Consider the following 27,618-nt stretch of genomic DNA (forward strand, 5'->3'; position numbering starts at 1 on the left):
CTTGTGATCAAAGAGTGGGATTTTCAAATGGACCAAAGGTTGGACAGATGGTCCAGTCATTAGAATACCAGCCTGGGACTTGGGAGACCTGGATTCAATTCTTTGCTCTGCCCCAGAGTCCTGTGTTACCTTGGCAAGTCGCTTTGCCTCAGTTCCACATCTATACACTGGGGGTACTAGCACTGCCCTGCCTACAGAGTTGTGTAAAGATAAATACAGTAAAGTTTTGGGGGTGCTCAACTACTCCGGTAATGGGTCAAAGAAGTATTGTAGCTAGACTGGCCTCTCTCTGCTCCCCTGGAGGTCACTGAGAGTTTTACCTGCTGGAGCAAAGTCAGACCAGCTCTTCTGAAATTCTCTCCTCCAAAATAGTGAAGACTTCTACAGCCACTGAGCTAGAGAGACACCTGCTGAGTCTCTGTGTCCTTACTTTTAACTATAGGTCTGCACAAATCTTATATATGCTACTTAACTCTCAAGTAAGCCATCAAAATAGGGCTTCAGTATCAGCAGTAGGCTTTGGTACCTTCATAGTTACCCTGGAAAGGAATCCCATCTAGCTGGATATAGTCCTATGGGCAGCACCTCAAAATAAGTATTTAATAACAAACTTTACTTTCAGGTTTTTTAATTGTAATTTTCTGATTAATTTTCAATCCATTAATGTTATCTGTTCAGAGAAAAGTCCTTCGGAATCCTTTTTAGACTGGAATGATCTTTCAGTATTGAAATCAAAGGAGATGGAAGAGGTGGGAGTTGAAATTCCAGCACTATAAACACTATAAATTGTCTTTCTTTTCTTCTTTCCTGAGGCACAGAGATACAAAACAGGCTTAATTCGAGCCTTTGAAAAAAAAATATCAAGCATAAATAATCGAGCGCAAAAAAAAAAATCTTTCTGTATGTTAATTTTTATGTGCTTTGATTGAAAATGCACACCAGCCCCATCTGTCCTATTCCCCAAACTCTGCACCACACTGACAGATTATTTCCCATATTCCAATTAATAAAGTAGGGCAGGCGGTGTTCTTTAATTAAAAAAACACACTTTTTTTTTTTTGCAGTCCTTCACCAGACTTTGATGTGGCACATCTCCCATTCAAAACTCCTAATGAACAGGGAAAAGCACTTGATCTCACATTGAGCCAACCATAACATACTTAAGGGACATTTATTTCTATTTCTCCCCTTGCTTTCTGAAGTTCAGATCCAAGTGCTCTATTTTACCCTCCCAGTCCTGGTACCGAACAGGAAGAGAAGCAGGAGTGGGAGGATTCTTTCTTATCTTAACTTCCCCCCCGCCCCTCAAGATGAAATATAAAATGTTAAAGCTATTACTGATGTAGTCTGAAGGTGGAAAATCAAACAGATCATGTAAATTTTTGTGCAACTTCAAAGCCTTTTTAAACAGTGAGTCTTCATCCCAGCCAGTTGAACTTTGTCTTTTCTTTTGCTTTTGTTGTTTTTCCTTTTCTCTTTCACCTGCATGTGCAGTGGCCTCACAAGTATTGGAAGGTAATAACGTGATTACCAGCTAACTCACTCCGTCAATTTTTTTCTTTCGTCTTGTTTCAATGATCACCTCCCCTTTTCCTTGCCAGAATCTCATATTCTGCATGTTCTTCAGAGAACACAAATCCTCCAATTATTTCCAGAGTGACAGCATTATCACTGGTCACCCCACAGCAACTATTCTTTTGCCTAGGTCCCAGTCTTGCAAGCATTTACACACGTGCTTACCTTCAAATAACCAAGGGGGTAAAGTGTGCAAAGGGAAAGGAGCTTGCTAAAGGACAGTGTTGGCGCAAGACTAAATGGATATGAACTGGTCATGAATAAATTCAGGCTGGAAATTAGAAGAAGGTTTCCAACCATCAGAGGAATGAGGTTCTGAAACTGCCTGCCATTAGAAGTAGTGGGGCTATACAACCGAACTAATTTTAAGAAGCAGTTTGATTAAATTTATGAATCAGATTGTATAATGGGATTGCCTGCAACAAGAGCAGGCTGGATTTGATGAGCCAGGAGATCCCTTTGGGTTGTATGTTCATGTGTTTAAGAGCAATTGTATTGACTTCAGGGAGCTGACTAAAACACTTGAAGTTCAGCACGTGTTTGTAGGACCGGGACCTTAATTATCTTCCTTTTCTATTTTAATTGAGCTTTCAGATCAAACAAACAAAAAATGAAGGGTTCATCTGAAATGTTGGAAGTGTCGTTGGCTGGTTTTCTTTCCATCAAAACAAATACTTCCTCCTTTTTGTATTTCTTTGAAATCACTGCTCCAACAAAGCTGGATACTTGCCGAGTCCATGTCACATTCTCTGAATAACATGCATTAAATGTTTCCCCGAAATGTAACTTGCCAGTTTGCATTGCTGTGACATTGAACTTTGGAATATTATGTCCGTCTGCTCATACAGTGCCAGCTTATTCTGCTGTCCGTTGTAGAATACATGTTCTTCCCTTTCTCAGGTAGATGTTGCTACCTAATCAGCAGGGGTGAGAATGTCCCAGTGATACATTCCACCATGGTAAGATGATTGATATTATATTGGTTAAGTACTTATGGTGTCCCTGATGCTATGCAAGATAAAGATGAAGTCACGATCCTAAAGGAGCTTACAGTCTATGCAGATGTACAATTGAGAAAAAGGATCTACTGTGGAGCTTTAAGACCTGGTCTTGAAAGGGTCTTCCCTTTTGTGCCTGCAAATAACTGTGAGCACAGAGGAGGGTATGTAGACATCCAGCTACCTGTCTTGTGGGCATAGTCATGTAGCTGGACAGCTGCATACCAGTATGCAGAGTCAAAATTCACTGCCTTTCTGGAGTTTTGATTTGTTAATGGAAGATTTCAGCAATAAACAAAAGTTTAGCTCAAGGCTTCTCACCGGAGTTGGCTGCTCTTACAGGCTCCTCCCTCAGAAGTGTTCAGTCCACACCCTAGATCCTCTCTCCCTCCAAAAGTCGCTCCCAGCTACCTTACATGCAAGTGGACTAGTGAGTCATCTGCCTTGTTCAGTCAGCAGAACCCACATAACACTTTGTCAGCTGGCTGAAGATCTGCTAACAGATTTCAGGCAACACTTCTAGCCTATTATAGGCCCTCACTTGTGCCCGTAAATTCACAGCAGAGAATGAAACTGTGAGGCTGTCTTTTAGATTATGATGGGTGACATTTTTGTAGCCTCTGGCACGTGAGGATCTTCCTTGAGTTAGTGCAGTGAGGAAAGCTTAATAGGCAGAAAATCATAACCAAGGGGCAAACCAAATTTGTAACTGTTCAGAAACCAAGTGTTGGTGGGCAAGGAATAATTAACATTCTGCACTCACCTTTCAAATGGGCTGGGAGCATTAGCCAGGGAACCATTGCTTAGTTTCCAAGGCTGACCATTAGCTGGTCATTATTAAGTGTCTCAGTCATAACTTTCATGCTTGAATGGTTTACGTGAATTGTTGAATTGGGATTCAGTGCTCAGAGCAACTAAACCCATTTCCATTTGCATCTATGTAGCCCTTCCCTAAGTTTATTGAAAGTGGGGATGTTCTGCTCCCCTGATGAGGGGCCACTGTGAGGTAGGGTATCCATTCACGTCTAAGGTGGGAAAACACTGTTGTATATTTCTCCATATTAGCTCCTATCTAAACTGCCTGTGATCCAAATGACTGGTTACCTTCAAGTAGGAGGTTAAGCCTGGTCCCTTGGCCCATTACCTTGATAGATTGTCAGTTGCACAAGTAACTTGGCCCGTACCACGTTCATTTCCCTCTTTTATGTTTCCGTTCTTGGTAGAATTTGAAAGCTCTATCCCCTCTTTTTCTCATTGCTCTGCTTATTTGCACTCTAATTCTTGCAAAGTTTTCTCACTGTCACCTCTCTGCACATACTAGGCCAAATGCAGCCCTGGTATAAGCAGATCAGACTCCCATGGAAACCTCTGGGCCAGACTCAGTGGTGAAGTTAGACTGTGGTATGAGCTGGTCTGAAAGCCATGTAAATTGGGTGTGCAGACCGACTGTGATGATTCTGCTGAGCAGGAGGAAAGAGGGTGCAGCAGGAATAGCAGGATGGTTGAAGATTAAGCAGTCCCTCCTACACATCTTTATCTTCCATCTTTTGTTGTTCTCCTTGTGCCTCAGTTCCCATCTGTAAATGGGGGTGCAGATCCTCCCTTCCATCCACACTTTGTCTTGTGTCGTTACACAGTATGATCTTCGGAGCAGGGACTTGTCTCTTATTTTCCTGCATGCACAGCGCCTGGCACCATAAAAACAGTGGTGCACCAATCTCATCTGGGCCCTCAAAGTGTGGTTGTGATGCTGTTAATAAACAACGGCCAGTAGTAACACTGAGAAGGCTCGAGGAGAGGGGGGTGATCAGTAGCAAATTATATTGGAGCTCATTAAGTGATGGTGTTGGACTATAAATAGGAATCTCACAGGTAAGAACAAGGGGTTAATTGCTCTTCATATGACCCCGGGTAAGCCACACTTTGAGCTGTGTCAATTGGGGGCCTGTCAGTATTAGAAAAAAGGGAGTCTAAATAAGATATCAGGAGTATAATTCGTAAAAAGAAGTTATGTGACATAAACCATGTACAGCCTAGAGAAAATATATAAACAAGAAGTATAGGGTCAGTGACTTGAATTCTGTTCTTGGTTACACCGGTGAAAATGTTGGATAACTTCAGTGCAGTTACTTCAGATTTACACTGAGGTCACTGAGATCAGAATCTGGCCTTGCTCATACAAATGCAATGTAGGGCACAGGAAGCATCGTTCATAGAGGAGAAGTGAAAAGGGAACTTGTTGGCTGGAACCCCATTTAGTTCAAATGAGTTATTCTGCTGAGCAACAAAAATGAGTAAAGGTCTAGAAAACATGACCTATGAGGGAAGATTTAAAAAATTGGGTTTATTTAATTTGGAGAAGAGGAGACTGAGAGGGGACATAACAATTTTCAAGTACATAAAAGGTTGTCACAAAGAGGAGGGAGAAAAATTATTCTCAAACTCTGAGGCTAGAACAAGAAGCAATGGGCTTAAATTGCAGCAAGGGAGGTTTAGGTTGGACATTAGAAAAAGCTTCTTAACTGTCAGAGTGGTTAAGCACTGGAATAAATTGCCTAGGGAGGTTGTGGAATCTCCAGCACGGGATTTTCAAGAGCAGGTTAGACAAATACCTGTGAGTGATGGTCTAGATCAGTGGTTCTCGAACTTTTGTGCTCGTCGCCCCTTTCATGTATCAAGTCTGAGTGCAATATGCCCCCCCCCCCTTACAAATTAAAACACTTTTTAGTATATTTAACACCATTATAAATGCTGGAAGCAAAGCAGAGTTTGGGGTGGAGGCTGAAAGCTCACGACCCCCATGTAATAACCTCGTGACCCCCTCAGGGGTCCTGACCCCCAGTTTGAGAACCCCTGGTCTAGATAAATACTTAGTCCTGCCATGCTTGCAGGGGACTAGACTAGATGACATCTCGAGGTCGTTTCCAGCCCTACATTCTATGATGTAATGCCACTGTTTACACATACATGATAGGGGGAGCAGCAACAAGGAGTCATTTAAACTCGGTAATTGATCAGAACACTAAGTAATGGTTTAGAATTAAGACGAGTGACAAAATGAAGGGCCAGAGTGTGAACCCATTATTTACACTGAGGAGTAGCACCTTTCTCCTCAGTGTATAGCACCAGGCAACATAAACACAGATAGTAGTAGGGGATAAACGATCTTAGGCCCCAGCTATGCCACCCTTACTACACGGACTACTACACACAGAGTAAGGGTTTCACAATTTGGGAGTTTGCCAAAGGAGGAGATGGGGGAGGAGGCAACACAAGAGGTGCTGCAGAGCAGACTAGGTTAAACTTTTAGGAGCTTGGTACATAGAAGCCAGATCCTCAGTTGGTGTAAATCGTCACAGCTCCATTGAGTTCAGCTAAGCGATGACAGTTTACACATGGTGAGGATTTGACCCTCAGAGAGTCTGGGTGCTGGTGCATGGTCATGGATGACAGGACCCTAGAGAGCCTTTCTGACCCCCTCCTCTGTAATTCTAGGGTGGTGGAGTTTATTGCTTTTCAGCTCGCTCCCTGCCAGCAGGAAGCTTTTTCTGCTGTCTCAGGCATCTTTGGCAGAACTCTGTCTGGTTCCAGGATGATAAATAACAGGACTGTAGTAACCGATGCAAATCGCAATACCATAACCTCTGCATACTTACAGACACAAAAGCATCGGCAAAAGTGAACATGAAGTCCCCTGCTTCACGTCAAACTGAGACATTCTGCACAGAAATGTTGTGATTTGCACCGGCTAGTTACAAAGCCCGAGCTGCTTCTTGGAGTGATTGCTCATATCCATTCCAATTAGGCGTGTGCGCGCTGCGTGCAGTCATTGGAAAGTTTTCCCTTAGCAGCATCCGTCAGGTTGGTTGTGGAGCCACCTAGAGTGGTGCCTCCATAGCGCTCTATATATGACCCTGCCGACCTGACGCCTCCTCAGTTCCTTCTTACTGCCCAGCATTACACACCTCCGATACAGGTGCCTGTCCCACTCATCCTAGACTACCTCCTGCACCTAAATCAACAAGGCCTGGCAGCAGCATCCATCGAGGTACACCTCGTTGCTATTTCAGCCTTCCATCCAGGAGCATCCGGACACTCTGTATCTGCCAATCCCATGGTGGGACATTTTCTCAAGGGCCCGGAACTAGGGGTGGCTCCAGGCCCAAGCATGCCAAGCACGTGCTTGGGGCAGCATGTCACAGGGGGCGCTCTGCCGGTCGCCAGGAGGGCAGCAGGCAGCTCCGGTGGACCTCCCGCAGATGTGCCTGCAGAGGGTCCGCTGGTCCCGCGGCTTCGGTGGAGCCATGGGACCAGCGGACCCTCCACAGGCACGCCTACGGGAGGTCCACCGGAGCTGCGGAACCAGCGACCGGCAGAGCGCCCCGCGGCATGCCGCCGTGCTTGGGGCAGCAAAATGTTTAGAGCCGCCCCTGACTGGAACATCTCCATCCCCAGATTAGACAGCCAAGGACTAATCTAAATTTGGTCCTTTCCAATCTAATGGGGCCCCTGTTTGAACAGCAAGCGACTTGTTCCCTCCTCTGTCTATTGTACAAGGTAGCTCTTCTGGTCGCCATTACCTCAGCACGCAGGGTGTCTGAGTTGAAGGTCCTCGCCTCTGACCCACCTTACACAGTTGTCCACAAGGATAAGGTGCAATTTAAGCCTCACCCAGCCTTTCTTCCTAAGGTTGTGTCACTTCTTCACATGAGTCAAGATATATACCTGCCCGTTTTTCTTTCCTAAGCCTCATGCCCGTAATGTGAGCAGAGGCTGCACTCTTTGGATGTTTGGCGGTCACTCGCCTTCTACATCGAGTGCACTAAGCCGTTCAGGAAGTCGAACCAGTTGTTCATAGCAGTGGCAGACCAGATGAAAGGCCTCATAGTCTCATCGCAAAGAATATCTTCCTGGATCACATCCTGCATCTGCAAGTGCTGCGAGTTAGCCAGAATCCCAGCTCTGGCACTTACGGCACACTCCACGAGGGCTCAGGCCTCATCAACGGCGTTCCTGGCCCAGGTCCAGATACAAGAAATCTGGAGGGCAGCAATTTGGTCCTCGGTGCATACGTTCACCTCTCATTACGCCATCGTCCGGCACGCGAGAGATGATGCAGCTTTCGGCAGAGCAGTGCTCTAATCAGCAATTGCATAACTCAGACCCCACCGCCTAGGTAAGGCTTGGGAGTCACCTAGTTGGAATCGGTATGAGCAATCACTCGAAGAAGAAAACAGTTACTCGCCTTCTTGTAACTTGTTCTTCGAGATGTGTTGCTCATATCCATTCCAAACCTGCTCACCTTCCCCTCTGTTGGAACAGCCGGCAAGAAGGAACTGAGGATGTGCCAGGTCGGCTGGGTCATATATTGAGCACCATGAAGGTGCCGTTCCAGCTGACCTGACGGGTGCTGCTAGAGGGGGAAAACCTTTCCAATGACCTGTGCACACGGCGCGCACACTCCTAGTTGGAATGGACGTGAGCAACACATCTCGAACAACAGTCACGAGAAGGTGAGTAACCATTCTTTTTCTGTTTGATTTGACTCCACTGAGCTAAAGAAGTCTGTACTGCAAGTGGCTGGGCACGAGATTATAGAGACTTAAGCATTCAGTATGAGAAATATAAAAATATTATTGTTCTGTTTTATCTCTTTTATTTCAATGCAGGTTCTCTTAAGCTTTTGTTTGAAATGTTTGCTTTTTTGTAGAACCTAACAGACTATTTGTAGCTCCACTTAGTGAATTCTCTCTCTCTCTCTCTCTCTCTGTCTGTCTGTCTGTCTCTGTCTCTGTCTCTGTCTCTGTCTCTGTCTCTCAATTCTTCAGTGCCCAGAATGCTGCTCTTTCTCTGTAACCGTATTCCCGCTGGGTACTTTCCTATCCATCTCCAGTCACCATCACCTCCAGCCTCTGTCATTACCATAGCTTGCTCAGACTTTCCTCCTCATTAGCTTGTTTGCCACGGCACCTCACATTCCTCTCCCCATGGAACTGTCAGCTTTATCATAATGATCTGCTTCATTTTTGTTTGGACCGTAATGCAAATTCTCGTCCTCGCTCTGTTACTGTTGGTTTTCCCCGGGAAATTCATTCCTGTTTTATATCACTCGTCATTGCATAGATTGTGACTAGAGCCAGCATCTCCTTAGGGGTCCCTTTTTCTCTGTTTTCCTCCCCATTGCTACAGAACTAACACAATTATCCTGTTTACTTTTCATCTGCTTTAGCCGTAGAATTTTCCTCGCTGCAACCTCCACTGCCTTGTCAGTAGTCAGCCTCAGGTCTCGCTTTCACCCTGCCACCTACTAAATGCACTGCAGAGTCCCTTTTCTCTAGCAAGGTTCAACGTTTGCCCCTTTATCCTGCTCTTTTCTCCCCACTGCAGCCTAGAAGCTGAGTCTGGCAGGAAATCTAAGCTCATGCAGGACTCTAATCTCTCTGTTATACTCATCAGAGCACTGGCTAAGACAGGCAGTTCTCAGAATATTCCTTTCACCCTTCATCCTTTGCCGACATAAGTTCCCCCTATGACTTTATTCTCCTTTTTTAGCTATATTTACATTTAAGGACTTCAGACATTCAGCTCCCCATATGGGGAGATTTTGGTTTCCTCGTGTATGTTTCACATATACTTCAGAGGTGATTATGTAGCATGTTTGCAGGTGATTGAGTGGTTTGCAATATCTCCCCTGAATGCCTGTGGCAGGCTTCCTTGGAATATAAATGAGTCCTTCCATCCTGGCTAAGCTTGGAAAGAGAACAAGCAAATAAGGGTGCTGTGCACCCAATGTGTAATTCAGCCCTGTGCAGTTCTCAGCACCATTTCTCACCCAAGACCAAAAGCTAAGGTTGAAGAGCATAGCCCTTGGGGTGGCCCTCCGCACAGGGTCAGCTTCACTCCATGCGTATTCAGGATAATGAATATATGTTTAATGTTAAAGTTAATTGCATCCCGGGTTAGAGGGCTTCTTCCTTCAGCAGGACCTGCAATGTATCAAAACAACTGAAACATGTAATCAACAAAGCCCAAATTCCAACAATGCCTTTAAGAATGCGCTTAGCTTCACGCAGTTGGGTAGTTCTGTTGAAGTCAATGGGACTATTCACGTGCTTAAATACTGTGCTGAACTGGGCCTGTTTTATGCCACCTGATCATGTTTATGAAGTTCTCATAGCAATATTTATCTGCTGATGAGATCTTTCCACCAATGAGATTAGAGACCAGAGAAGGTTCATATTGTCATTTATAATGCAGTACTGGGATTTGTGCTGTTTTTGAATATTGTGCAAAGGAACTAATGAGAAACAGCACTCACTGCTCTCTCTCTCTCTCTCTCTCTCTCTCTCTCTCTCTCCTTTTAACTTGTACTGTAGCCCCTAGACGGATAACATCACTGGAAAAAGCTTACGCTGCTTTGAATGGTACGTAGCTCAGTTGATGCACTGTAGATGGTAGCAGACAAAAATTGTATTTGTGGTGTTAATAAGGGATTGAAACTGTGAAAACACCCCAAAGTTGCAGGTGGTTTTTTTTTCCCCCTCCCTTGCATAGTTTCCCCCATGGCACCAAGAGCTGAATGAATACAAGATGCATTTAACAAACATTTTGTAATTATGATATGCATTTTCAAGCACCAGTTATTGTAGTTTCTAGGTATCGGTGCCAGTTCTGCTCTAGGCAAACTGACCTGGCGTATCTATGCTTAGTTCATTGATGCTGTCCAAGTGATTAATTACTGAGAAGTCTTATTGTGCAGTTCATGCAAATTATGCTAGTACTTAAATTATTGCATGTGCTGGGCCATATCCTCAGCTGGTTTAAATTGGCATAGCTCCATTGACTTAATGTATGTGATAATGTACTAACACAAATGAGCTTGCATAATTTGTGTGTATTATACAGTAAGGCATTTCTCAATGGGCATCAGTGGAGCTCCATTTATTTCCCAAATGGGAATCTGGCCCCATGCCTCTACATGTTAATTACATGTTCCGACATATGTATAATTACACTCAGGAAACATATGTTGAGCCTTTTAAGTACCATTGGTTTGTTAATTTGGGCCTAATGAAGTTTGCCAGCAGATTCCATTTACCCTGGTGGTATCGTGTTGATAATTCATAGAATCATAGAATATCGGGGCTGGAAGGGACCTCAGGAGATCATCTAGTCCAACCCCCTGCTCAAAGCAGGACCAATCCCCGGGCAGATTTTTGCCCCAGTTCCCTAAATGGCCCCCTCAAGGATTGAACTCACAACCCTGGGTTTAGCAGGCCAAGGCTCAAACCATAATTGACTCAGTTCCCATAGGTATTCTTTGTTTTCTAGACTTTCTTCCCTTCCTTTTTTGGGTGCATTTAGTGCAGGATACTCATTGTGGGGGTGTTCATTTATAAATAACACGGACATTTGCACATGAGGAACTGGACCAGAACTGATCGACTCACTTTATGTAGGGCAGCAAACAACCATTCAGTGGTACTCACTGCTGGGTGGAATTCAAGTCAAGTGGAGGCGAAAGACTCCCTCACATGTTACATTACCCTCCCCCGAGCTACTCTATCCAGTCGGCAAAACTAAAACTAAAATTAGACTCTCCATGTCCGCACATGGGCCAAATCAACAAAGCATCATGAAGCTGGATAACCTTTTTATTTCCATGCCTACCTGTAGATGTGGAATCCTAACCTTAGGCACCCACTCGAGGAATGAAATATTTTGGCCACCATCTTTCTTTTTTTTATTTTTAAAAAGTCTATTAAAAATGATAGTACAGCGCTGTGCCATGAAGGTTTGTATAACAATGCTTTGCTGTACAGGATTGGTACGCTAGAGTGTAATGCTAGTGGTTTTCTTGAATCAATTATATTACAATATCAAATACGTAAAAAGCCAAATCAAGTTCTCTCCTGCCCAATCACACCTAGAGAATGAACATTGTGCCCTGAAAAATGTCTGGTTAGAGCCGTCTGCAGACCTGAATGAGAAATAGTGATTGCTTCGAAGCCCAGTACTGGTGACCCTGTGTTGTAAAAAGAAGCTTTACAAGAAGAAAGCACAGTTTAGTGAAAGCCCTGCATTCTTCTGTACTTCCTCTCTGGCTTTTCTGTTGTGCATGCTCAGTTTGAATTTCCCCCACTTGTGGTAGTCTAGTTTGAGTCACCTGGTACCAACTTAGGAGCCTCACACCATCACCAAAGCAACCCCAGGATAGACAACACGTTCAGATCTTTTTCCTTTGATAGTCACTTGGAGGATTAGCGAAAGGGCAAAAGCTTCACCTTTTTAAATCCCAGAGAAATCAAAATGCTGTAAAGTTAGACAACAAAAAACCACTTGATTTTGATATTTCTTTCTTTGTCTGCTACCATCTATACATCCGTATGCCCAGGAAACAGCATAAATAACAGGAAAGTCACAGAGGGAGTAGAAAGGGCAGTGCAGGTGTTATAGTTGAAGAGCCTACTATAGCCCTGGCTAAAACACATGCCTACTGTAACTGGAGAGCAAAAGAGAAATTCTTATTTTTCTTTCTTGAAATCAGTTCCTTGTGGCCAATTTTTGGCATGTTCCTTTCAAGCTTCTTCATTGTGGTCGCTGAATACGAGCTGCTACTTGTCCTTGTCCTTCAGCTTCTTTTAAAACGAACTCCTGCTTTCTGAGTTCAGTGTCTGGCATATAGAGCTATTGTCTTCTAATCTCAGCAGCTCAGAGGAGAAGCTTTTATGAGGCTGTGCCCTGAGGCTTCAGGTTACGCACATGAGGTAGTCAGGAATCATAGAATATCAGGGTTGGAAGGGACCTCAGGAGGTCATCTAGTCCAACCCCCTGCTCAAAGCAGGACCAATCCCCAGACAGAACTTTACTCCAGTTCCCTAAATGGCCCCCTTTAAGGATTGAACTCACAACCTTGGGTTTAGCAGGCCAGTGCTCAAACCACTGAGCTGTCCCTCCCGCTTGAGGATGCTGTGTTGCTAACTCTTGAGATTCTGTTGTGAATCTCACGCTACTTTCTATTTTACTTAAAGCCCCAACTCCTGGAGGCATGGGAATCTCGGCTTTCTTTTTAAAAGTACATTTCTAACCCTCCTGGTTTTAGAGAGAACCTTGGAAATGTGACCTGAGTGAAGTGCATCCTAAAGCTGCAGAAACTGAAGACAAAGAAAAAGACACCCTCCACCCCAAAATAATTTAAAAACATAATCTCTCGGTTGTTAAGCGAATCTCATGACTTTGGGGGCCTAACTTGGGATTTTTGAATGTCTGGTATTGGCCATATTGAAGACACCAACTCTGAGGTGGTTGGCAAACAAACTGTGAAAAAGCCAAGCACACTGGACACTAGTTCTACAAGAATAAAACCCAGCGCTCTGAAGATGATGCTGAAGCAACTCAGGCCCTGGTTCAACAAAGCACTTCATGTGCTGAAATGCTTTCCTGAATTGAGGCTGCGAGCATATTGCTGCTGAAGTTAAACAAACGGCAGTGATCAAATAAACTGTCAATATCTATGCCCCATGGCTGTGTAGTCAGATGAATATGTCCTGTATGAAACCTGCCTATGTACATGTGCAGGACACAATATGCTTTCCTTTCAATACTGTATTTTTTTCCTACCAGAATATTCACTCTTTTAGACACTAACTGGAAGCTGACTCTCCTCGCTTAAATATAAAGGCCAGTTCCCAATCTTAATTGATAACTAGGAAGAATCTGTCTGTTTAACAAAGATATTATTGGAGGTAGATAACAGGGAGTGGGGTCCTCTGATATTGTTCCCTTCCCTGCAGCCCCACATTCAGCTGGATTAGCCAGAAAGGGCTGCTTGAGAAGAGTACTGCGAAAGAGCTTCATTCCCGGACCCTGACAACGCCATTTCTGCAGGCTGGGGAAATCCAGGGTTGAGCAAACTCTGACCACTCTTTTTGTAACAGTTGGCCGTTGGGCTGCTCCTGTACCTCGGGGTCAGCCCAGAATGTATTCTAGTCCTGTTTGCAAGTGTACTGTTTCTCTTTGGATATCACTGAAAGACCCTGTCCCAACTTATCAGCCCTAGACAAACACAGCCTTGTGTAAAGTGCCATAACAAACATATTTTACAATCTAGTAATGAGCCTAAAATGTGTGTTAACTCTTACCTCAGACAGAACAACAGGACACTTGGGCAGAGGGGATATAAAGATGGCCCTGTGACCCTTCCTGTGCTAACACAGTGTCTATATTACTGTTTTTGAAATATGCCCCCTTCCTACTTCAGCTCCCTGGACCACTTGGCTCTATCACATGCCCAGATCACCATATCTTACCCTGAACTGTTAACCGTGTTAGAAACAGAAAGGATGGTTCATACATCAGCAGGCTTGGTTGTGGAAATGTATGTGCCACTGATCCACATTCATCTAGCCTTGTGATCCCCAGCCATCCTCCCCTCAAATTCTGCGCTTGTCGAGACAGCAAGTGTCTTCCAGGAGTAATTTAACTGTGGACAGATAGAGAAGTTAATTTCAAGAGGATGACTCTCTATTAGGAATACTGGGCTATGCTTTCCACTAGGTATCCAGCAAGTATGCAGCTGAAGTAAATGACAATGTAATCTTAAAAGATACCATACCCAGTTCATTGATCATCTGGGTTTTATAGATGCAAGAACTATCGATGCAAGAACTATCTTCTGATTTTGGAGTTGGAGGGAGAGAGAGAGAGAGAGAGAGAGAGAGAGAGAGTGTGTGTGTGTAACTATTCACTGTTTGTATGAATTAGAGAGAGGAATGGAAAAGACAGCTGATTTATAACCAGGACCTGTCAGTCTCAGGGCTGGGAAAGCATTGCAAAGATGACATTCTGGATTCAATTGTGTTTCTCCGAACCTCCCTAAGGATGCTGAATAGCAGCAAAAAGTCTAAGTGACTGTGTCAATAAAATGAAAGAATAAAGAAAAATGAAGTTTGGCATGATGAGGATAATTCAAAAAGGCTAGAAAGGCCAGGGTGATCATGTGATGTATTTATAAAACAACCCTGTACTTAGGAGTCTGGTTATCAAAGTGCGCTCACTCTTTTATCACTTGTGGGAGTACTCAGGACTCCAAGGGCCTGCATCTCTGTTGCTTTGTTTCTGTGTTGTCATTTACAGCCTTGCAAAATGGATGTAAAATGCTATTGTTTGTGTAAGTGCGTGGCAAATGCAGATTTGACAGTGTTTTATACCCACTCTGCACAGGTATGAAAGAGAACACAAGGTGCAAGGCAAGAAACAGTGCAGTTTGAAATCTGTTACGTCTTGGATGTAGCAGCTGTGTGGCAATGAGATTACACGTTCTCTGGAGCTTGCTTTGTTATTGATTATGCTGGTGGGGGGAACTAAGTGGGCTACTTGATCCCTGTATGTTCTCTTTGCAGACGAGGATGATGCAAACAGGCTTGGAGAAAAAGTGATTCTCCGAGAGCAAGTGAAAGAGCTTTTCAATGAAAAATACGGTGAGTTGCCTCTTCGCAGTTTCTTACTGAGAGCAGCTAGAGTTAAAATTAATTAGGCTGAAATGCTCTATTTATGGACGGAGCACATGGCAGCTTGCTGGGGCACAAGTTTCTTCTCACTGCCCTGTGTTTCAGCTCGTCTCTAGAGACATTCCTCGTTTCACCAGTGACTGACAGCTGGGACTGGGACCTTTTTGTCTAGATCTCGGTCTTTTGGGCGGGGGGGCGTGCGGAGAAACATGTCCAGGTAATAGAACCTCTTTAGTATTACATCAGCCGCTGATGCATTTTTAAGATATGACAAACTGGAATAAACAATGGTGTGCTCAGCAAACAGGGCTGGCTCTATGAAAAACGAGGCCTGATTCGAATACCAGGCGGCGGTCCGGGACTTCAGTGGCAGGGGTCCTTCACTCGCTCTGGGTCTTCCGTGGCACCGAAGGACCCCCGACCGTTGAAATGCTGCCGAAGCCCAGGACCAGACACATACACACATGCACCCGCCACCAAAATGCCACCAAAGCCCTGGACCGGACCACTCCCCCAGCAAGTAAAAAAAAATTTTTTTTAAATTAAAGGCACTTAAGGTGCAGGGCCCTCTTAGGCGCAGGCGTGGGGCCCAATTCCGGGGAATTGGGGGAATCAGCTTAAAGCTGGCCCTGTCAGCAAATGCACTTGCCTCTTAACTCCTGGGAGCATGACATGCACCCCACCTCTGCCTCCTCTTTGCTGCACATCAAGGCTCAAACACGATGTGCCAAAACTCGAGACACAAGGCACGTTTTGGGAAAACATGCATGGAACAATGGCAAAGAAGTAGGCCAGGGAGCTGAAGGAAGACGGTATTTGAAAATACACTTTGCAGGCGCTGTCTATGTCCTATAATTCATGTACTTCCACCTCAATCCCTTGCAAACATGCAGTAGCAATAAAAAAAACAAAAAACCCTGCAGCTTTCTGTACAACAGTCAGCAGTGTAATTGTCTCAGAGCAGGGATGTAGTACAGTTACTGGCGCATAACTGTGAATAGCTGTTCCCCACCCCCTTGTGGTTCTGGGTGTCTGATTTGCATAACCACTCTACAGTTATTTCTCAAACATCATGCAAGTCCCTGTATGCTGTATTGAGTGTCAACTATTAGCCCATCCGAGTGCAGGGATTTACAGAATCACACTAGGGTGATTTCTCAATTCCCATGCTGTGATCAAGCAAACAGGTCTACTCTGGCTGCTCTGAGAGCTTGAAAATGATCTACTCTGGCTGCTCTGAGAGCTTGAAAATGATCTACCCTGGCTGCTCTGAGAGCTTGAAAATGCTCAGTCCAGGAGCCTATTTGCCAGCAACAAAAATGCTGCTTCAACCTCCTGCTCTGGAGCAGAACTTCCCTGCCTCCCTTCCCCTCCCCCCGCCCTCCCCCCACCAGAGAGAAACAAAAGTAACAGCAGCAATACCAAGAAAGTGAGAGTGCCAAGCAGTAGAAAGGGCAAGGGCTAATCGCCTGAAACACATTTCCCTCTTTTGATGTTCTCATTCCTGCCCTACAGACCAGGAAAGCCAGAACTATCCAGTGTTTGGGTTTACATGGGTAATACCCCGGCTCCTCCCTTCCCATTTGGTTTTGACATTCAGTGTAAACAAAAATTCAGTCCAGATGTTCAGAGAAGAAATCTGCAGATCCATACGAGGGGGCCAAAAGGGCCTTCAAGTTTGATAGAACAATGTGTCTTGCAGCAGCCGAACAGCCCATGTAGTTGGATTGTTTCATTTAAACTTTCAGTAGGACGTGTGTCACAGCCCTGATCATGCGCCCCCTGGTGGGCACTTACCAGGTTGCTGTGTTGGGTCAATGTGTTTTTGAGCATCCTTTTGTCCCTGGATAAGCTTCAGACACAGGCTCTGGTTCCCGTCTCTCTGGTATGCTCCCTAGGGACAGACTCTCAGAGATCCCTCCTGGAAGAAGGATCCTGTGACCTAGCTGTGACCCCCAGGACAAGTGCTGACCTCCAGTTCTCCACTCTTGTGAGCATTCTGGTGGTTGATTATCCCTCCAGGGACATACAATAGTTGAAAAAACAATGAGGAGTCCTTGTGGCACCTTAGAGACTAACAAATGTATTTGGGCATAAGCTTTCGTGGGCTAAAACCCACTTCATCAGATGCACTGGATCAGGTTTTAGCCCACGAAAGCTTATGCGCAAATACATTTGTTAGTCTCTAAGGTGCCATAAGGACTCTTCGTTGCTTTTGCTGATACAGACTAACACAGCTACCGCTCTGAAACCTGTCTCAATAGTTGAAGCAAACAGGCACGGGCTTGGCAAAGGGCTTACTAAAGAAACAATCACTGTTCCAAGAGATACACAGATCTGAGACCTGTAATTCCGTGCCTGAGTTTCCTCAACACTTCTCAGTGTTCTTTGAGATTTGGTCAATCCCTTCTCCTGAACTACACTCCTCTACCCCCTGCTTCTTTTCCTAATCTGGTCAGTGAGAGAAAGGTGCTGCCTCCAACGTAGCAGACCTGCTTCTTTTATAACTTACGGTCTCCTTTTCCATGTGACCCTCTGGTCAGCCGCAACCCCTCATTCCCCCCTCCTCCTCTTCTGGAGCCAAGACTTGAAAAACTGGTTTGCCCTGGGTCCAAGAGTGCTTCCATTTGAATAGGACATTGTCAAGGTTTAACGACCCTCCATTGTTAGCTCCCTGTCACCACCCCTTGAAGTTAGAGGTGGCACAGAAGGCACACAGCAGCCTTACAGTCCAAATGGAATTTGTAGTTTGACATAGGTACATACAGAGAGAGTTCATAGAATCCATAAATTGCACATAGACAGATTCCTTGGTCATCACAATGTGACAAACTGACCATGCAACCAATTAACGCCATAGGAATGGGCTAAGGTCATGCCCCTGTCCTCAACAGAGCACATGTGCTCAGGTCTCAAAGGTATTTAGGCTCCTAAATTCAGGAACCTTTGAGGATCTGGGTCACACATCCTAGTTTCCAAGACTCACCTCTTACCTGGTGATTGCCCTCATGGCCAACTTGAATATAACACAACATAAACCTCAGCCTGAGTTTGGCTGGCTCCGAACGTTCCCTCTAGCACCTCCATTGTATGAGATGGCTTGTTTTCTTGGACTTAACAAAATACTCCCCCACATCCCTTATCCCCCTTTGTAGCCTGGTTAATGCTGATTGGCTCCACCTTCTGGCATGACTCAGCAGTAATCACTGACTATGAAGGCAGGATGTTAGCACCTGTGTCTAGGGTGACTCAACGGAAGAGCCCTGTATTTCTGTACAGAGCCTTAGGGTATGGCTACACTTGAATCTTCAAAGCGCTGCTGCGGCAGCGCTTTGAAGTGCGAGTGTGGTGCCAGCGCTGGGAGAGAGCTATCCCAGCGCTGCACGTACTCCACATCCTCATGAGGTTTAGCTTGCGGCGCTGGGAGCCACGCTCCTAGCGCTGCGGCACCGTTTACACTGGCTCTTTACATCGCTGTATCTTGCAGTGCTCAGGGGGGTGTTTTTTTCACACCCCTGAGCGAGAAATTGCAGCGCTGTAAAGCACCAGTGTAGCCAAGGCCTTTGAGTTATACTTGGTAATAACTAGGGCCTGGGCTACATGTTCCTTGACTTTCAGACTGTTTATCTTCTGTAAATATTGCATGACATAAATTGCATGACATAAATTGAGAGACAAGGGGCTTGACTCGGCTCAGCTGTATAAAGTGTAGATCCATGACTTGACTTGATTTTCAGTGGGGCTCGGGATCCTAAACCTCTTAGACACTTCTGATAATTGCTTCCCCTTTGTCTGTTAGCCTCAACATGTATTCAGTCCAGGCTGTGGTTATTAGGAGTAATTATAATACTTTCATCTTGTTATATTTATTCCTTATGCATGAAACAACAAGTGTTGCAGGCACAAAGCAGTTTGGAAAAACCACATTGCCTTGTGCCATGCTCTGGGGTAGCTCTCAATCTGCAGGATCCACAGATGGACTCAGCCGGCAGAGCTAATGACGACGTCTGCTTTAGGTGTCGGGTTCCTGAATGTAACGGTTACGCACCCAAGTGACCAAGTTGTATAGGTCGTTCGCCGGATGTGGAATTGTAGCTTGGCCAATGGTATGAAGGCAGAGTGCTTCATCTGCCACTCTGCAAACTGCTCAATATCAAGCTCGGAAGCTGTACTAATCCAGGCAAGGAATAAAGAACCTGGGGCAGATGTTCTATGTAGAGGAAAATATTAGGTTACTAAGTCAGTCTGTTGGTTTCCAGCAAGAAGAGCCAGCTATTGAACAACAGCTGCATAGAAGGGTGGGGGGGGGAAATGTGATTCTTACTGAGTCATGGGAGGGAGAGGGAGCATAGAGGTTCCTGTTACAAATGTTTCAGCCGCCTATGAAAAAGAGAATGCAAGGGGGACTCTTCTCTCATTGCAATAGCTGTGGGTGATCCCCCATTCCACTCCCTCCCTCCCTCTCTCTCATGCACACACAGTCTGGCTCTTGCTGGATAAGTTCCAGATGTAAAACTAACACCTGTTTGCTAAATAAGTATTGTTCCACTGTATAGCCAGGGTGCTGGAACAATTTTTATAGTCAGGATGCTGAGAGCCGTTGAGCCAAACAATCAACCCTGTATATAATGGAAACCACTTCAAACCAGGGGGTGCAGTAGCATCCGAGTTTCCAGGACCTATGCTGTATAGTTTATTGCTCCTTATCCATTTGTGTAATATGCTTATTGCATGACATAAATTGAGAGACAAGGGGCTTGACTCGGCTCAGCTGTATAAAGTGTAGATCCATGAGTAACTCCACAAGAGTCGGTGGGAATATGCTGGTGTACCACTGTTGTATGTGGGATCAGAATCAGGGCCAAAGAGTCCAAAGTCCGGTTTTGGTTTGTATTACCCAGTTCCAGCCACAAAACGGTGCATACCCCCAGCATACCAGGTTATTCCATAGCTGTCCACTCTGGTGTTCTACATCTTCCTCTAACGCATCCGGGACAAAACTCTCTACTGAATGGACCTTGGGTCTGAGCTGGTGTAACAGAGTCCCTTCGATACAGGAGCTAAAAAATGAGCAGTGCATTCCCTGAACAGGCTTTACCCAACAGCAAATGTCCGGTGGGACCTGGAACAGCTGGTAAAGATGATCTTCATGAAAAGAAAACAAAACTTTAACCTGCAGCGTTTGCATCGTCAATGTGTAGCCTTGGGGTTTTTAACACCCAGTGCTCCCCTCTGATCTCTTTGTGTCTCTGGAAATGGAGAAGGTATAAGAAGGATTATCAGTAAATGCTGATGAGGTGGCATATATTGCAACTGTGGGCTGTCACTTTTCACATAATTTGATCAGGAACAGAACACCTTACCCATGTTCTTTGAGGGTGTGGGCATCCCTGGTGCATCAGGTTATGTTATGACAGTGAGTATTTAGATACCACCTACGGATACAGATATGGGATGTGTATGTAAATGCTTTATTACATGTATTTCATAATAGCCCCAACTGTGCCTAATAGCAAGATTGCTTAACAGGGACCATGGAAACTGACAATAAATAGGACAGACATAAAGCAATTTCATCATCTCGTAAGGAATTAGTATCCCTTACTAGGACAGGCTAGTGAAAAGCAAAGAGGGGTTGTAACTTAATCTGATAGAGCCGATAAATGTTCTTTTTCTCTTCTTGCAAGACGTTTGAGTGCAGATATTCAGAAGTATAACTTATCCAAGAGCTCATTTAAAGCGATATCCCAGTAATGTTGAAATCCCATAGTGAAGCCAATCTTCTTGACTTCCAAAACTCTAGGCACTACCATTACAATGTGCCTCTGACTCTTAAACCTGCAACTGATTGGCTTGGCCAGTGAGCCCTAAAAAGGCCCTGGGTGTATTTTCCTTGTGTGAATTCCTGACTTCTAGAGAAGAAACTGAGACATCGGTACGCTTGCAAAGATTTGATTTTTATCAGTAAACGTTGATTTCATTACACACAGAAGAAAAAATATTTCCATCAATAATAATCAAAATGTACAGCTAGGCAAAGTAAGAACAAGGCTGCTTGAGAACTTATTGGAGTTTGATTGAAGGATATTTATTTTGTATATTTTGACATATGATATTGACAATTGGTGTTTTAATGGTTATAAAGCTTTAACCTTTTGAATCTCAGTATTTACTGTCATTAAAAATTGTTGTCTGATACCCACCATAATTTCAAACAGCTGAACATCTAAATCAATAAAAATCTTTAAAACACTTAAACAAACATTTCTATTATCCATCAAATTATGAAAAGTAAAAATCGAATTCTGCCAATCCTAGACATTGGAAAGCTTTCAAAATTCCCTCAGGGGATGTCTTTTCCTTCCTTCAATAGCAAATCCATTCTCTTCAGTAAGTGGTTTGGTATTTACACTTTGAAAACAGTTTAAGCAAAATATGAAATGTCTAGGAAAATTGCATTGAGTCCAGTGAAAATCCATAATTTTGCTTTTGAAATACTACTTCAGGGTTCAAAGGCTTCCACTTAATGTTCACTTGTCACATTGGCCTGTATTCTGCTGTTGCAGGAGAGGCTTTGGGATTGAACCAACCAGTCTTGGTGCCATACAAATTGATCAGGGATAGTCCTGATGCTGTTGAAGTTACTGGTCTGCCAGATGATATCCCTTTTAGAAACCCCAACACCTATGACATCCACCGACTGGAGAAGATCCTGAAAGCACGAGAGCACATCCAGATGGTGATTATAAACCAACTCCAGTAAGTCTCAATAGCTCCTGTACTTCCGGGGTCTTTTCTAAACATGTAAGTCCAGAATCCCCATCTAGTGTAAACTGGCATAGTTCCATGGGGTGCAATGGAGCTGCAACAGTTTACACTGGCTGAGGATCTGGTCCATAGTATCTTCTGGTTTACATTCATAAGACTGTTCAGGTCTCTCAGCTATGTGAGGAATCCTGCCAGGCTATGGAGTGGTTGGGGTCCAATTCATATTCTTAGGAAACAAGATAAGGCAGTGTGTCCTTATCTCTAGCAAACAACTGGCTAAATTTCAGGGGAGCAATGCTGATTAAAACGAACTGATGATCTGGCCCAGTGAACGTACTGCTATGTTTTCATTAGGCAGTTGATCACATTGTAATGTATAAAGAACACTTTGTTAACGAAAAGCTTTGTTAGGGTGATATGGCCCCTCTGCACTGAGCTAGAGGGATGCTTCTGAAGGGTTGTGAGGCCTCTCACGACCACCTGCCCTTAGTGTGAGGAGGTGTTGTCAGTGCCTGCCTGGGGTCAGCACAGGCCTCGCCCTCTCTGGTTAGCAATAGGCACGTGCCAACCCCTGAGTCCTCTGAGCATCCCTCTGGAGTGTTCAACCCCATTCCCCTGAACTCTCACGGAACTCTGATTCGCTACTCCCAAAGGAAGAGCACACACCAGCTTCTCAGGATCACCCTCTACTTAAAACACAGTGCTTAGTTATACAGAAAGCGATAACCAGAATAAATTGATGAGTAAAGAACAGAGATACAAATGAGAGAGAGTGAGACTGTTGGAAACAAGTGGTTATAGATAAAACAAAATCATAACCTGCTTTCTAGAGCCTTGACTTACCTATCAAGGCATTCCACTGTCTCTTAGAAGACCGCTTGCCTCAAGTCCTTTTCCCAGTGTTTTCAACCAGTCTGGCTGAGATCCCATCTCAGAAGACCAAGCCCGCTGATGAGTTATCCGGGCAGACTGAAGGAATTCCTGGGGTTCAGCTGCACCCCAGATTGTCTTACTCCAGAAGAGGATAAATCCTGCTGGTTTTGGTTTTGCCTCCTGTCCCCTCTACCTATTGATTAGCATTTTGCCCAGATGGTAAATGGCATCCATTATGAACCACACAATATTCAATTTGCATATGACCAGCCAGAGTGAGATACGCATCTCTTTCCCCCCTGCTTGCCTGGAGTATGTGGACCACCCTTTGGTGACCTATCTTAACTCACAAACCTACAGAATCTAATTTTTACTATATACTGTATATAACTGCTCACATATTTCCCATACATACATCTCACAATGATTATGATGACCAGTGTAATGCAGAATTTCATGACATATTATATGACCCCTTTGGGTGAACCCAGGGGATCCCTGTGCCCTGCCAGTTAGCATCAAGAGGTCTTGGGTCACAGAAAGACGATGGGGGTTATATTTTGTTTGTGTCCTCGTAGCTAAAGATTGTCCGAGGCACTGAAAATGCTTTGGGCTGGTCCATTTAGAATCAGCTGGTATTGTCTCAGCAAGTCTCAGATTTGCAGCCCTACCAAAGAACAGTGTGCCAAAGTTGCAATTTTACTCAGTCGTTAAAGTGGATCCTTATTCTGATCAACTGTTTGATGTACAATCTCTGCTAAATGTACCATAGGTTGAGCACCACTGGTCTAAGTGAATTACATATCCTGGAGGAATTTTGGAGCCTGTTTCTAATATGTCTCTATATTTTATCTGCCAATTTCCTTTCTTGAACCCTTCAAGCCCAACGTTCTTGCAGTGAACTTTGCTTTGTCTTTGTGGTGCTTGGGAGGCATGCCAAACCTTGGACTTAGACCTCAGACGTTTCTGACTGTCTCTGGTTCTGGAGTGGTTTCAGGCTGGATGTGTAGAGTACTAACTTCTCTCTTTAACACTATATTGAATAGGTGAGGTGTGTAAACAGACATTTATGTATCTCCTCTTCTGGTTGCCCTGGTTTCACCCATGAAGGTTCTCCTGCCTTGGGGAGCTGGGTGGGAAAGATGATCTATTCCTCCTCTCTTTCGTTGCTGGATTTGTGGGTGGATGATCCAAAGAGGATTGATCCTGGGTAGTCTGGGTGTCTGAGTTATGGAGTATTTTGGTCTGTGCTGGCCTTCTGGGTTTTTTCTGTGGCAACCTGTAGCAATCAGAATGGGCTTGCCTGGTGTTTTTCACAGAGGCTGAGAAGAGTCTTTCTTAGGGGGATGCTATAGTCAGTGTCAGATGCTCAAGGCGCTGTTGGGGAACTCCTGCTTGGAGAGGAGTCCTCTGAGATTCAGCTGTTGGTACCTGTGTGGGATGAGGAAGGACTCTGAGTTGGAGGTTAGAATGTGTTCTGCTTATCTTCCCTGAGAAGCCACCTTAGAGCTATGTGGGGGGACCTGATGCCTGTGAGGCTGCATGGAAAGGATGCTGAAGGATCTGGTTTCTGCCAGTTTATTGTTGGAGGCTCCTGGCCAGCTGAAAGCTGTATCCACACACTGTTAGCAGTGGGTCTGAAGTCCTGCTGGTACCAAGAGAGCCATTCTGTACAGTGCGTTTTGCAGTCTGACTCCTCTCCTACCTGCTGTTCCAAAGGGGAAGGGGAGGGATTCAAAGTCAGGGGCTTGCTCAGCCCACTTGGCCAGGAGCTTACCCATGTGCCAGGAGGGCGCACGCCCCAGGAATACTGCCGAGGGAGCCAGTCTTCTCTCGTGGACTCTGCTCCTTCATCCCGATGCTGCTTGCAAAAATGTCAGGCATCTGCTCCAGTGCAGGGCTGGAGGGAGCATGACCAGGAAATACACATTCTCTGGCCTTGACATTTGATCTCTTCTCTTTATCCCCTCTGGTGGCCACTGGGAAGATAAGTGCCCAAGAGGTTGCTGTGTGATCCCGGAGCCCAACAAGGAGCAAAGCAAAGAATTGCTTAGCTGTCCAGATGAGCAATTTTCAGGTCATTTTCTTAAGGCAAATAACGTTCTGTGCCAAGGACTCGGTCTGCTGTGTGCTCCGCCCTAGGTGGGGAGTATTCTGGGCAGGCTGCCAGAGGAGACAGTCCCATGACCTTGTACAGCCTCAAAGATCTGGTCTGCCTCCAAATACATGTGAGACAGAGGAAACCCCACTAGGAGATGGTTAGAAATGCAAGGGATAAAGAACATCTGTGCCCTAACCGTTCACAATCGCTAATCTCCACCTTGTTTCTTACACAGACCATTTGCTGAAATATGCACTGAGGCCAAACAAACAGGTAAGCTCCATGCTAAAGCTCTCCTTCCAGTGCAGCAAACTGCAAAGCAAAACATACAGATTGCAGCACAAAATACACAGGAAGCCAGACTCCAGGGTTCAAAAGAAAATAGAGCAGGCTAGTTAGGTTGATGTTTGTCTTCTTAATCCTCTCCATCTCCTCATCCAGCTGGGGCCTGAGACAAAGTCTGGGGTTTACCCAGGAAGGAAAACTTGCAGGTTTGGCTTCTCTTCAGCGGCTTTCCTGAGGCTGTGTGTGAAAGGGAAACGGGGGCTGTAGTTTTAGACTTAAGATTTTCAGTCGCCCAGGGGATTTGAATGCCTTTCTCATTAATTTTAATGGCTGTTGCTGAAAAAATCCCTCAAGATGGCTTTGAAAATCTGAGCCCTAGTACTGTTTTTACTATGCAAAGATGAAATCACGTACTGTGCTCGAGGAGTCCGTGCTCTCAATGCAAGTCCTACTGGATGCGGCTCCGTTTCACTAAAGTCTCACCAACGCCACTGGCACTCGTTAGCTTCCAGGTTGGCAATCTCTCAGCAGGAAGGAGATGGATCAGAGGGCACAGTGACCTAAATGACCTCTAATGCCCTAAGAAATATCCTGTGAATAGAGAACTCAAGTCTGACCATGACAAGGTGAAGCAGCAGCCTGGAAAGGGTTACAGGTCCTTGCCTATCACAGGGCTGAGTAGGATATATAAGAAAGAGGAAGCTAGGCCCAGGGGGCAGAGGGAAGGGGTGTGTTCTCTTTTTCCTGGCTGGTGGAGGCAAGGGAAAAGCCTCTGGAGATATGTCTTTTGTGTGAAACCAGTATGTCCTTTGCCCTGGGCCTTGAAAGGGTCTGAGTGTGGGGTTTGCTTCCATTCCTAAGCTGGAGAAACAGCCATTCAGATAACCCATTTCTTTCCCATCCTCCCCTTCAGAAAAAGACAACAGTGTTCCCAAACGAAAGCGGAAGAGGATCTCTGAAGGGAACTTGATATCATCCTCATCATCATCTTCCTCTTCTTCCTCTTCCAATATGGAGTCCACATCGTCAACAAATCAGATCTCACTTGTGGTAAAGCTTTCTAAACGTCAGCCAAGTTATTGCAGCTCTGTTTAGCTCAGGGTTCTTCCCCTACCACCCTTCATCTCTTTCCTTCGCTGGCCCTAGAAATGCTATAAACCCCTAATTTAGCATGGCGACGCCCAGTCTCATAAAGAAGGGGAACGCTCGCTTTGCCTCTGGGAAGAGCTGGCTCATCAGCAGAACAGAGAGGCCACTTGGCATCTCCCCTCCACCAGTTCAGCATGCTCTGCAGGGCTGCCATGGGCTGGCCTCTGCCAGTGTCCATCAGTGAAGCCTTCTTCACGATATACCGATGTTGCCAAGGGGAAGGTAGTGGTGGCCAGGGAATGACTTGAAAGGCGAACACACCACAGAGAGCAGCCATTCCAATGCCTGACCCTCGCAACCTCATGGCGCTCTCTTTTGGCATTGCCATGTCAGTGACTCAATTCTGCAAAGTGCAGAGCACTCTCAGCCCTTTCGGCTCCAATAGACTTGATGGCAGCACTTTCCAGGATCTGCCTCTGGGAGAAGCAAGTTATAATGTAGTCCCCTTTCTCCCTTGCACGCGCCCCACACCCTTCTGCTCCTGTCAGCACTATGCAAGGAGCACTTTGTGGCAAGGGTTATGTCATGGAGTGCAGGGTTCTCAGCCTGTGAAGATACTTCACAGGTTCCAGACACACGTCTGAAGGATCTAAAAAAGTCCCCAACTCATAGCCAGCTGCATTATTTCATAAACCAGCCCTGTCAAACTCAGGGAAGCGCTGTTAATGTGCTACAGCTTTCCATGTGCTTTGACCATTATGTTGTATGATGGCGCTTTGTTTTGTTTTTATATGTATGAAAAGGTGAATATTTTGGGAGTGGTGTGAAGCTAAAATTTCCTTGAAGTAGAAACTCAGATGTAAAACCAAGAACTGACATCAGTGGAGATTCATGGATCTATTCTAGCTAAGGAACTGGCCTTAGTTATTAGCAATTATTATTTCAAGCATCTTTTTTTTTTAAAAGGCAAAAATATTTATCGATTTAGAAGTTATTTTGAGTAGGTTTTATGGTGTTTTATTTTCTTATTTAAAAAAAAATCTTACTTGGAAATTGGAAGTCTTGCCTGTGTGTGAGCATGACAGAAACTTGATCATCGCACGTTTTTGCAGAGTATTTTGTCCTAACAGCATTTTTCTCTCTCTCTTTCTTTCAGCAATGGCCCATGTACATGTTAGACTATGGTGGTCTAAATGTCCAGATTCCAGGACCTATTAATTATTAGACCTCAATACTGAATCAGAACCTCAAATGACAGAATAAATAAATAAATGTAATTTATGTAAAAAGTGTATATTCTAATATGTATCAATGCCTTTTAGTTTTTCCAGTGATTTTTACACTATATTCCTGCCATCAAGGCCTTTTTAAATAAAAATAAAAAGTGTTGCCTTGCTCTTAACAGTATTTATTTTATTAT

At 44.8% G+C, this 27,618-nt stretch overlaps 1 protein-coding gene across 9 annotated transcripts in view; it reads left to right on the top strand.

Moving 5' to 3' along the window:
* Nucleotides 1-27,600, top strand: part of GTF2IRD1 (GTF2I repeat domain containing 1) — a 168,068-nt gene extending 140,468 nt beyond the window's left edge. For 8 of the 9 annotated variants that reach the window (XM_050929457.1, XM_050929451.1, XM_050929453.1 and 5 more), the window contains 6 exons: nucleotides 9,950-9,997; nucleotides 14,975-15,052; nucleotides 21,649-21,841; nucleotides 25,060-25,097; nucleotides 26,023-26,159; nucleotides 27,355-27,600. In XM_050929457.1, the coding sequence (XP_050785414.1) occupies nucleotides 9,950-9,997; nucleotides 14,975-15,052; nucleotides 21,649-21,841; nucleotides 25,060-25,097; nucleotides 26,023-26,159; nucleotides 27,355-27,423 (563 nt within the window). In that variant the 3' untranslated portion in view covers nucleotides 27,424-27,600. The remainder of the gene's footprint in view (nucleotides 1-9,949; nucleotides 9,998-14,974; nucleotides 15,053-21,648; nucleotides 21,842-25,059; nucleotides 25,098-26,022; nucleotides 26,160-27,354) is intronic. The other variant, XM_050929458.1, reaches the window with a different exon arrangement.
* Nucleotides 27,601-27,618: the final 18 nt, after the last annotated feature.

The sequence above is a fragment of the Gopherus flavomarginatus genome, chromosome 19, assembly GCF_025201925.1.
Source record: "Gopherus flavomarginatus isolate rGopFla2 chromosome 19, rGopFla2.mat.asm, whole genome shotgun sequence".
Taxonomy (NCBI): domain Eukaryota; kingdom Metazoa; phylum Chordata; order Testudines; family Testudinidae; genus Gopherus; species Gopherus flavomarginatus.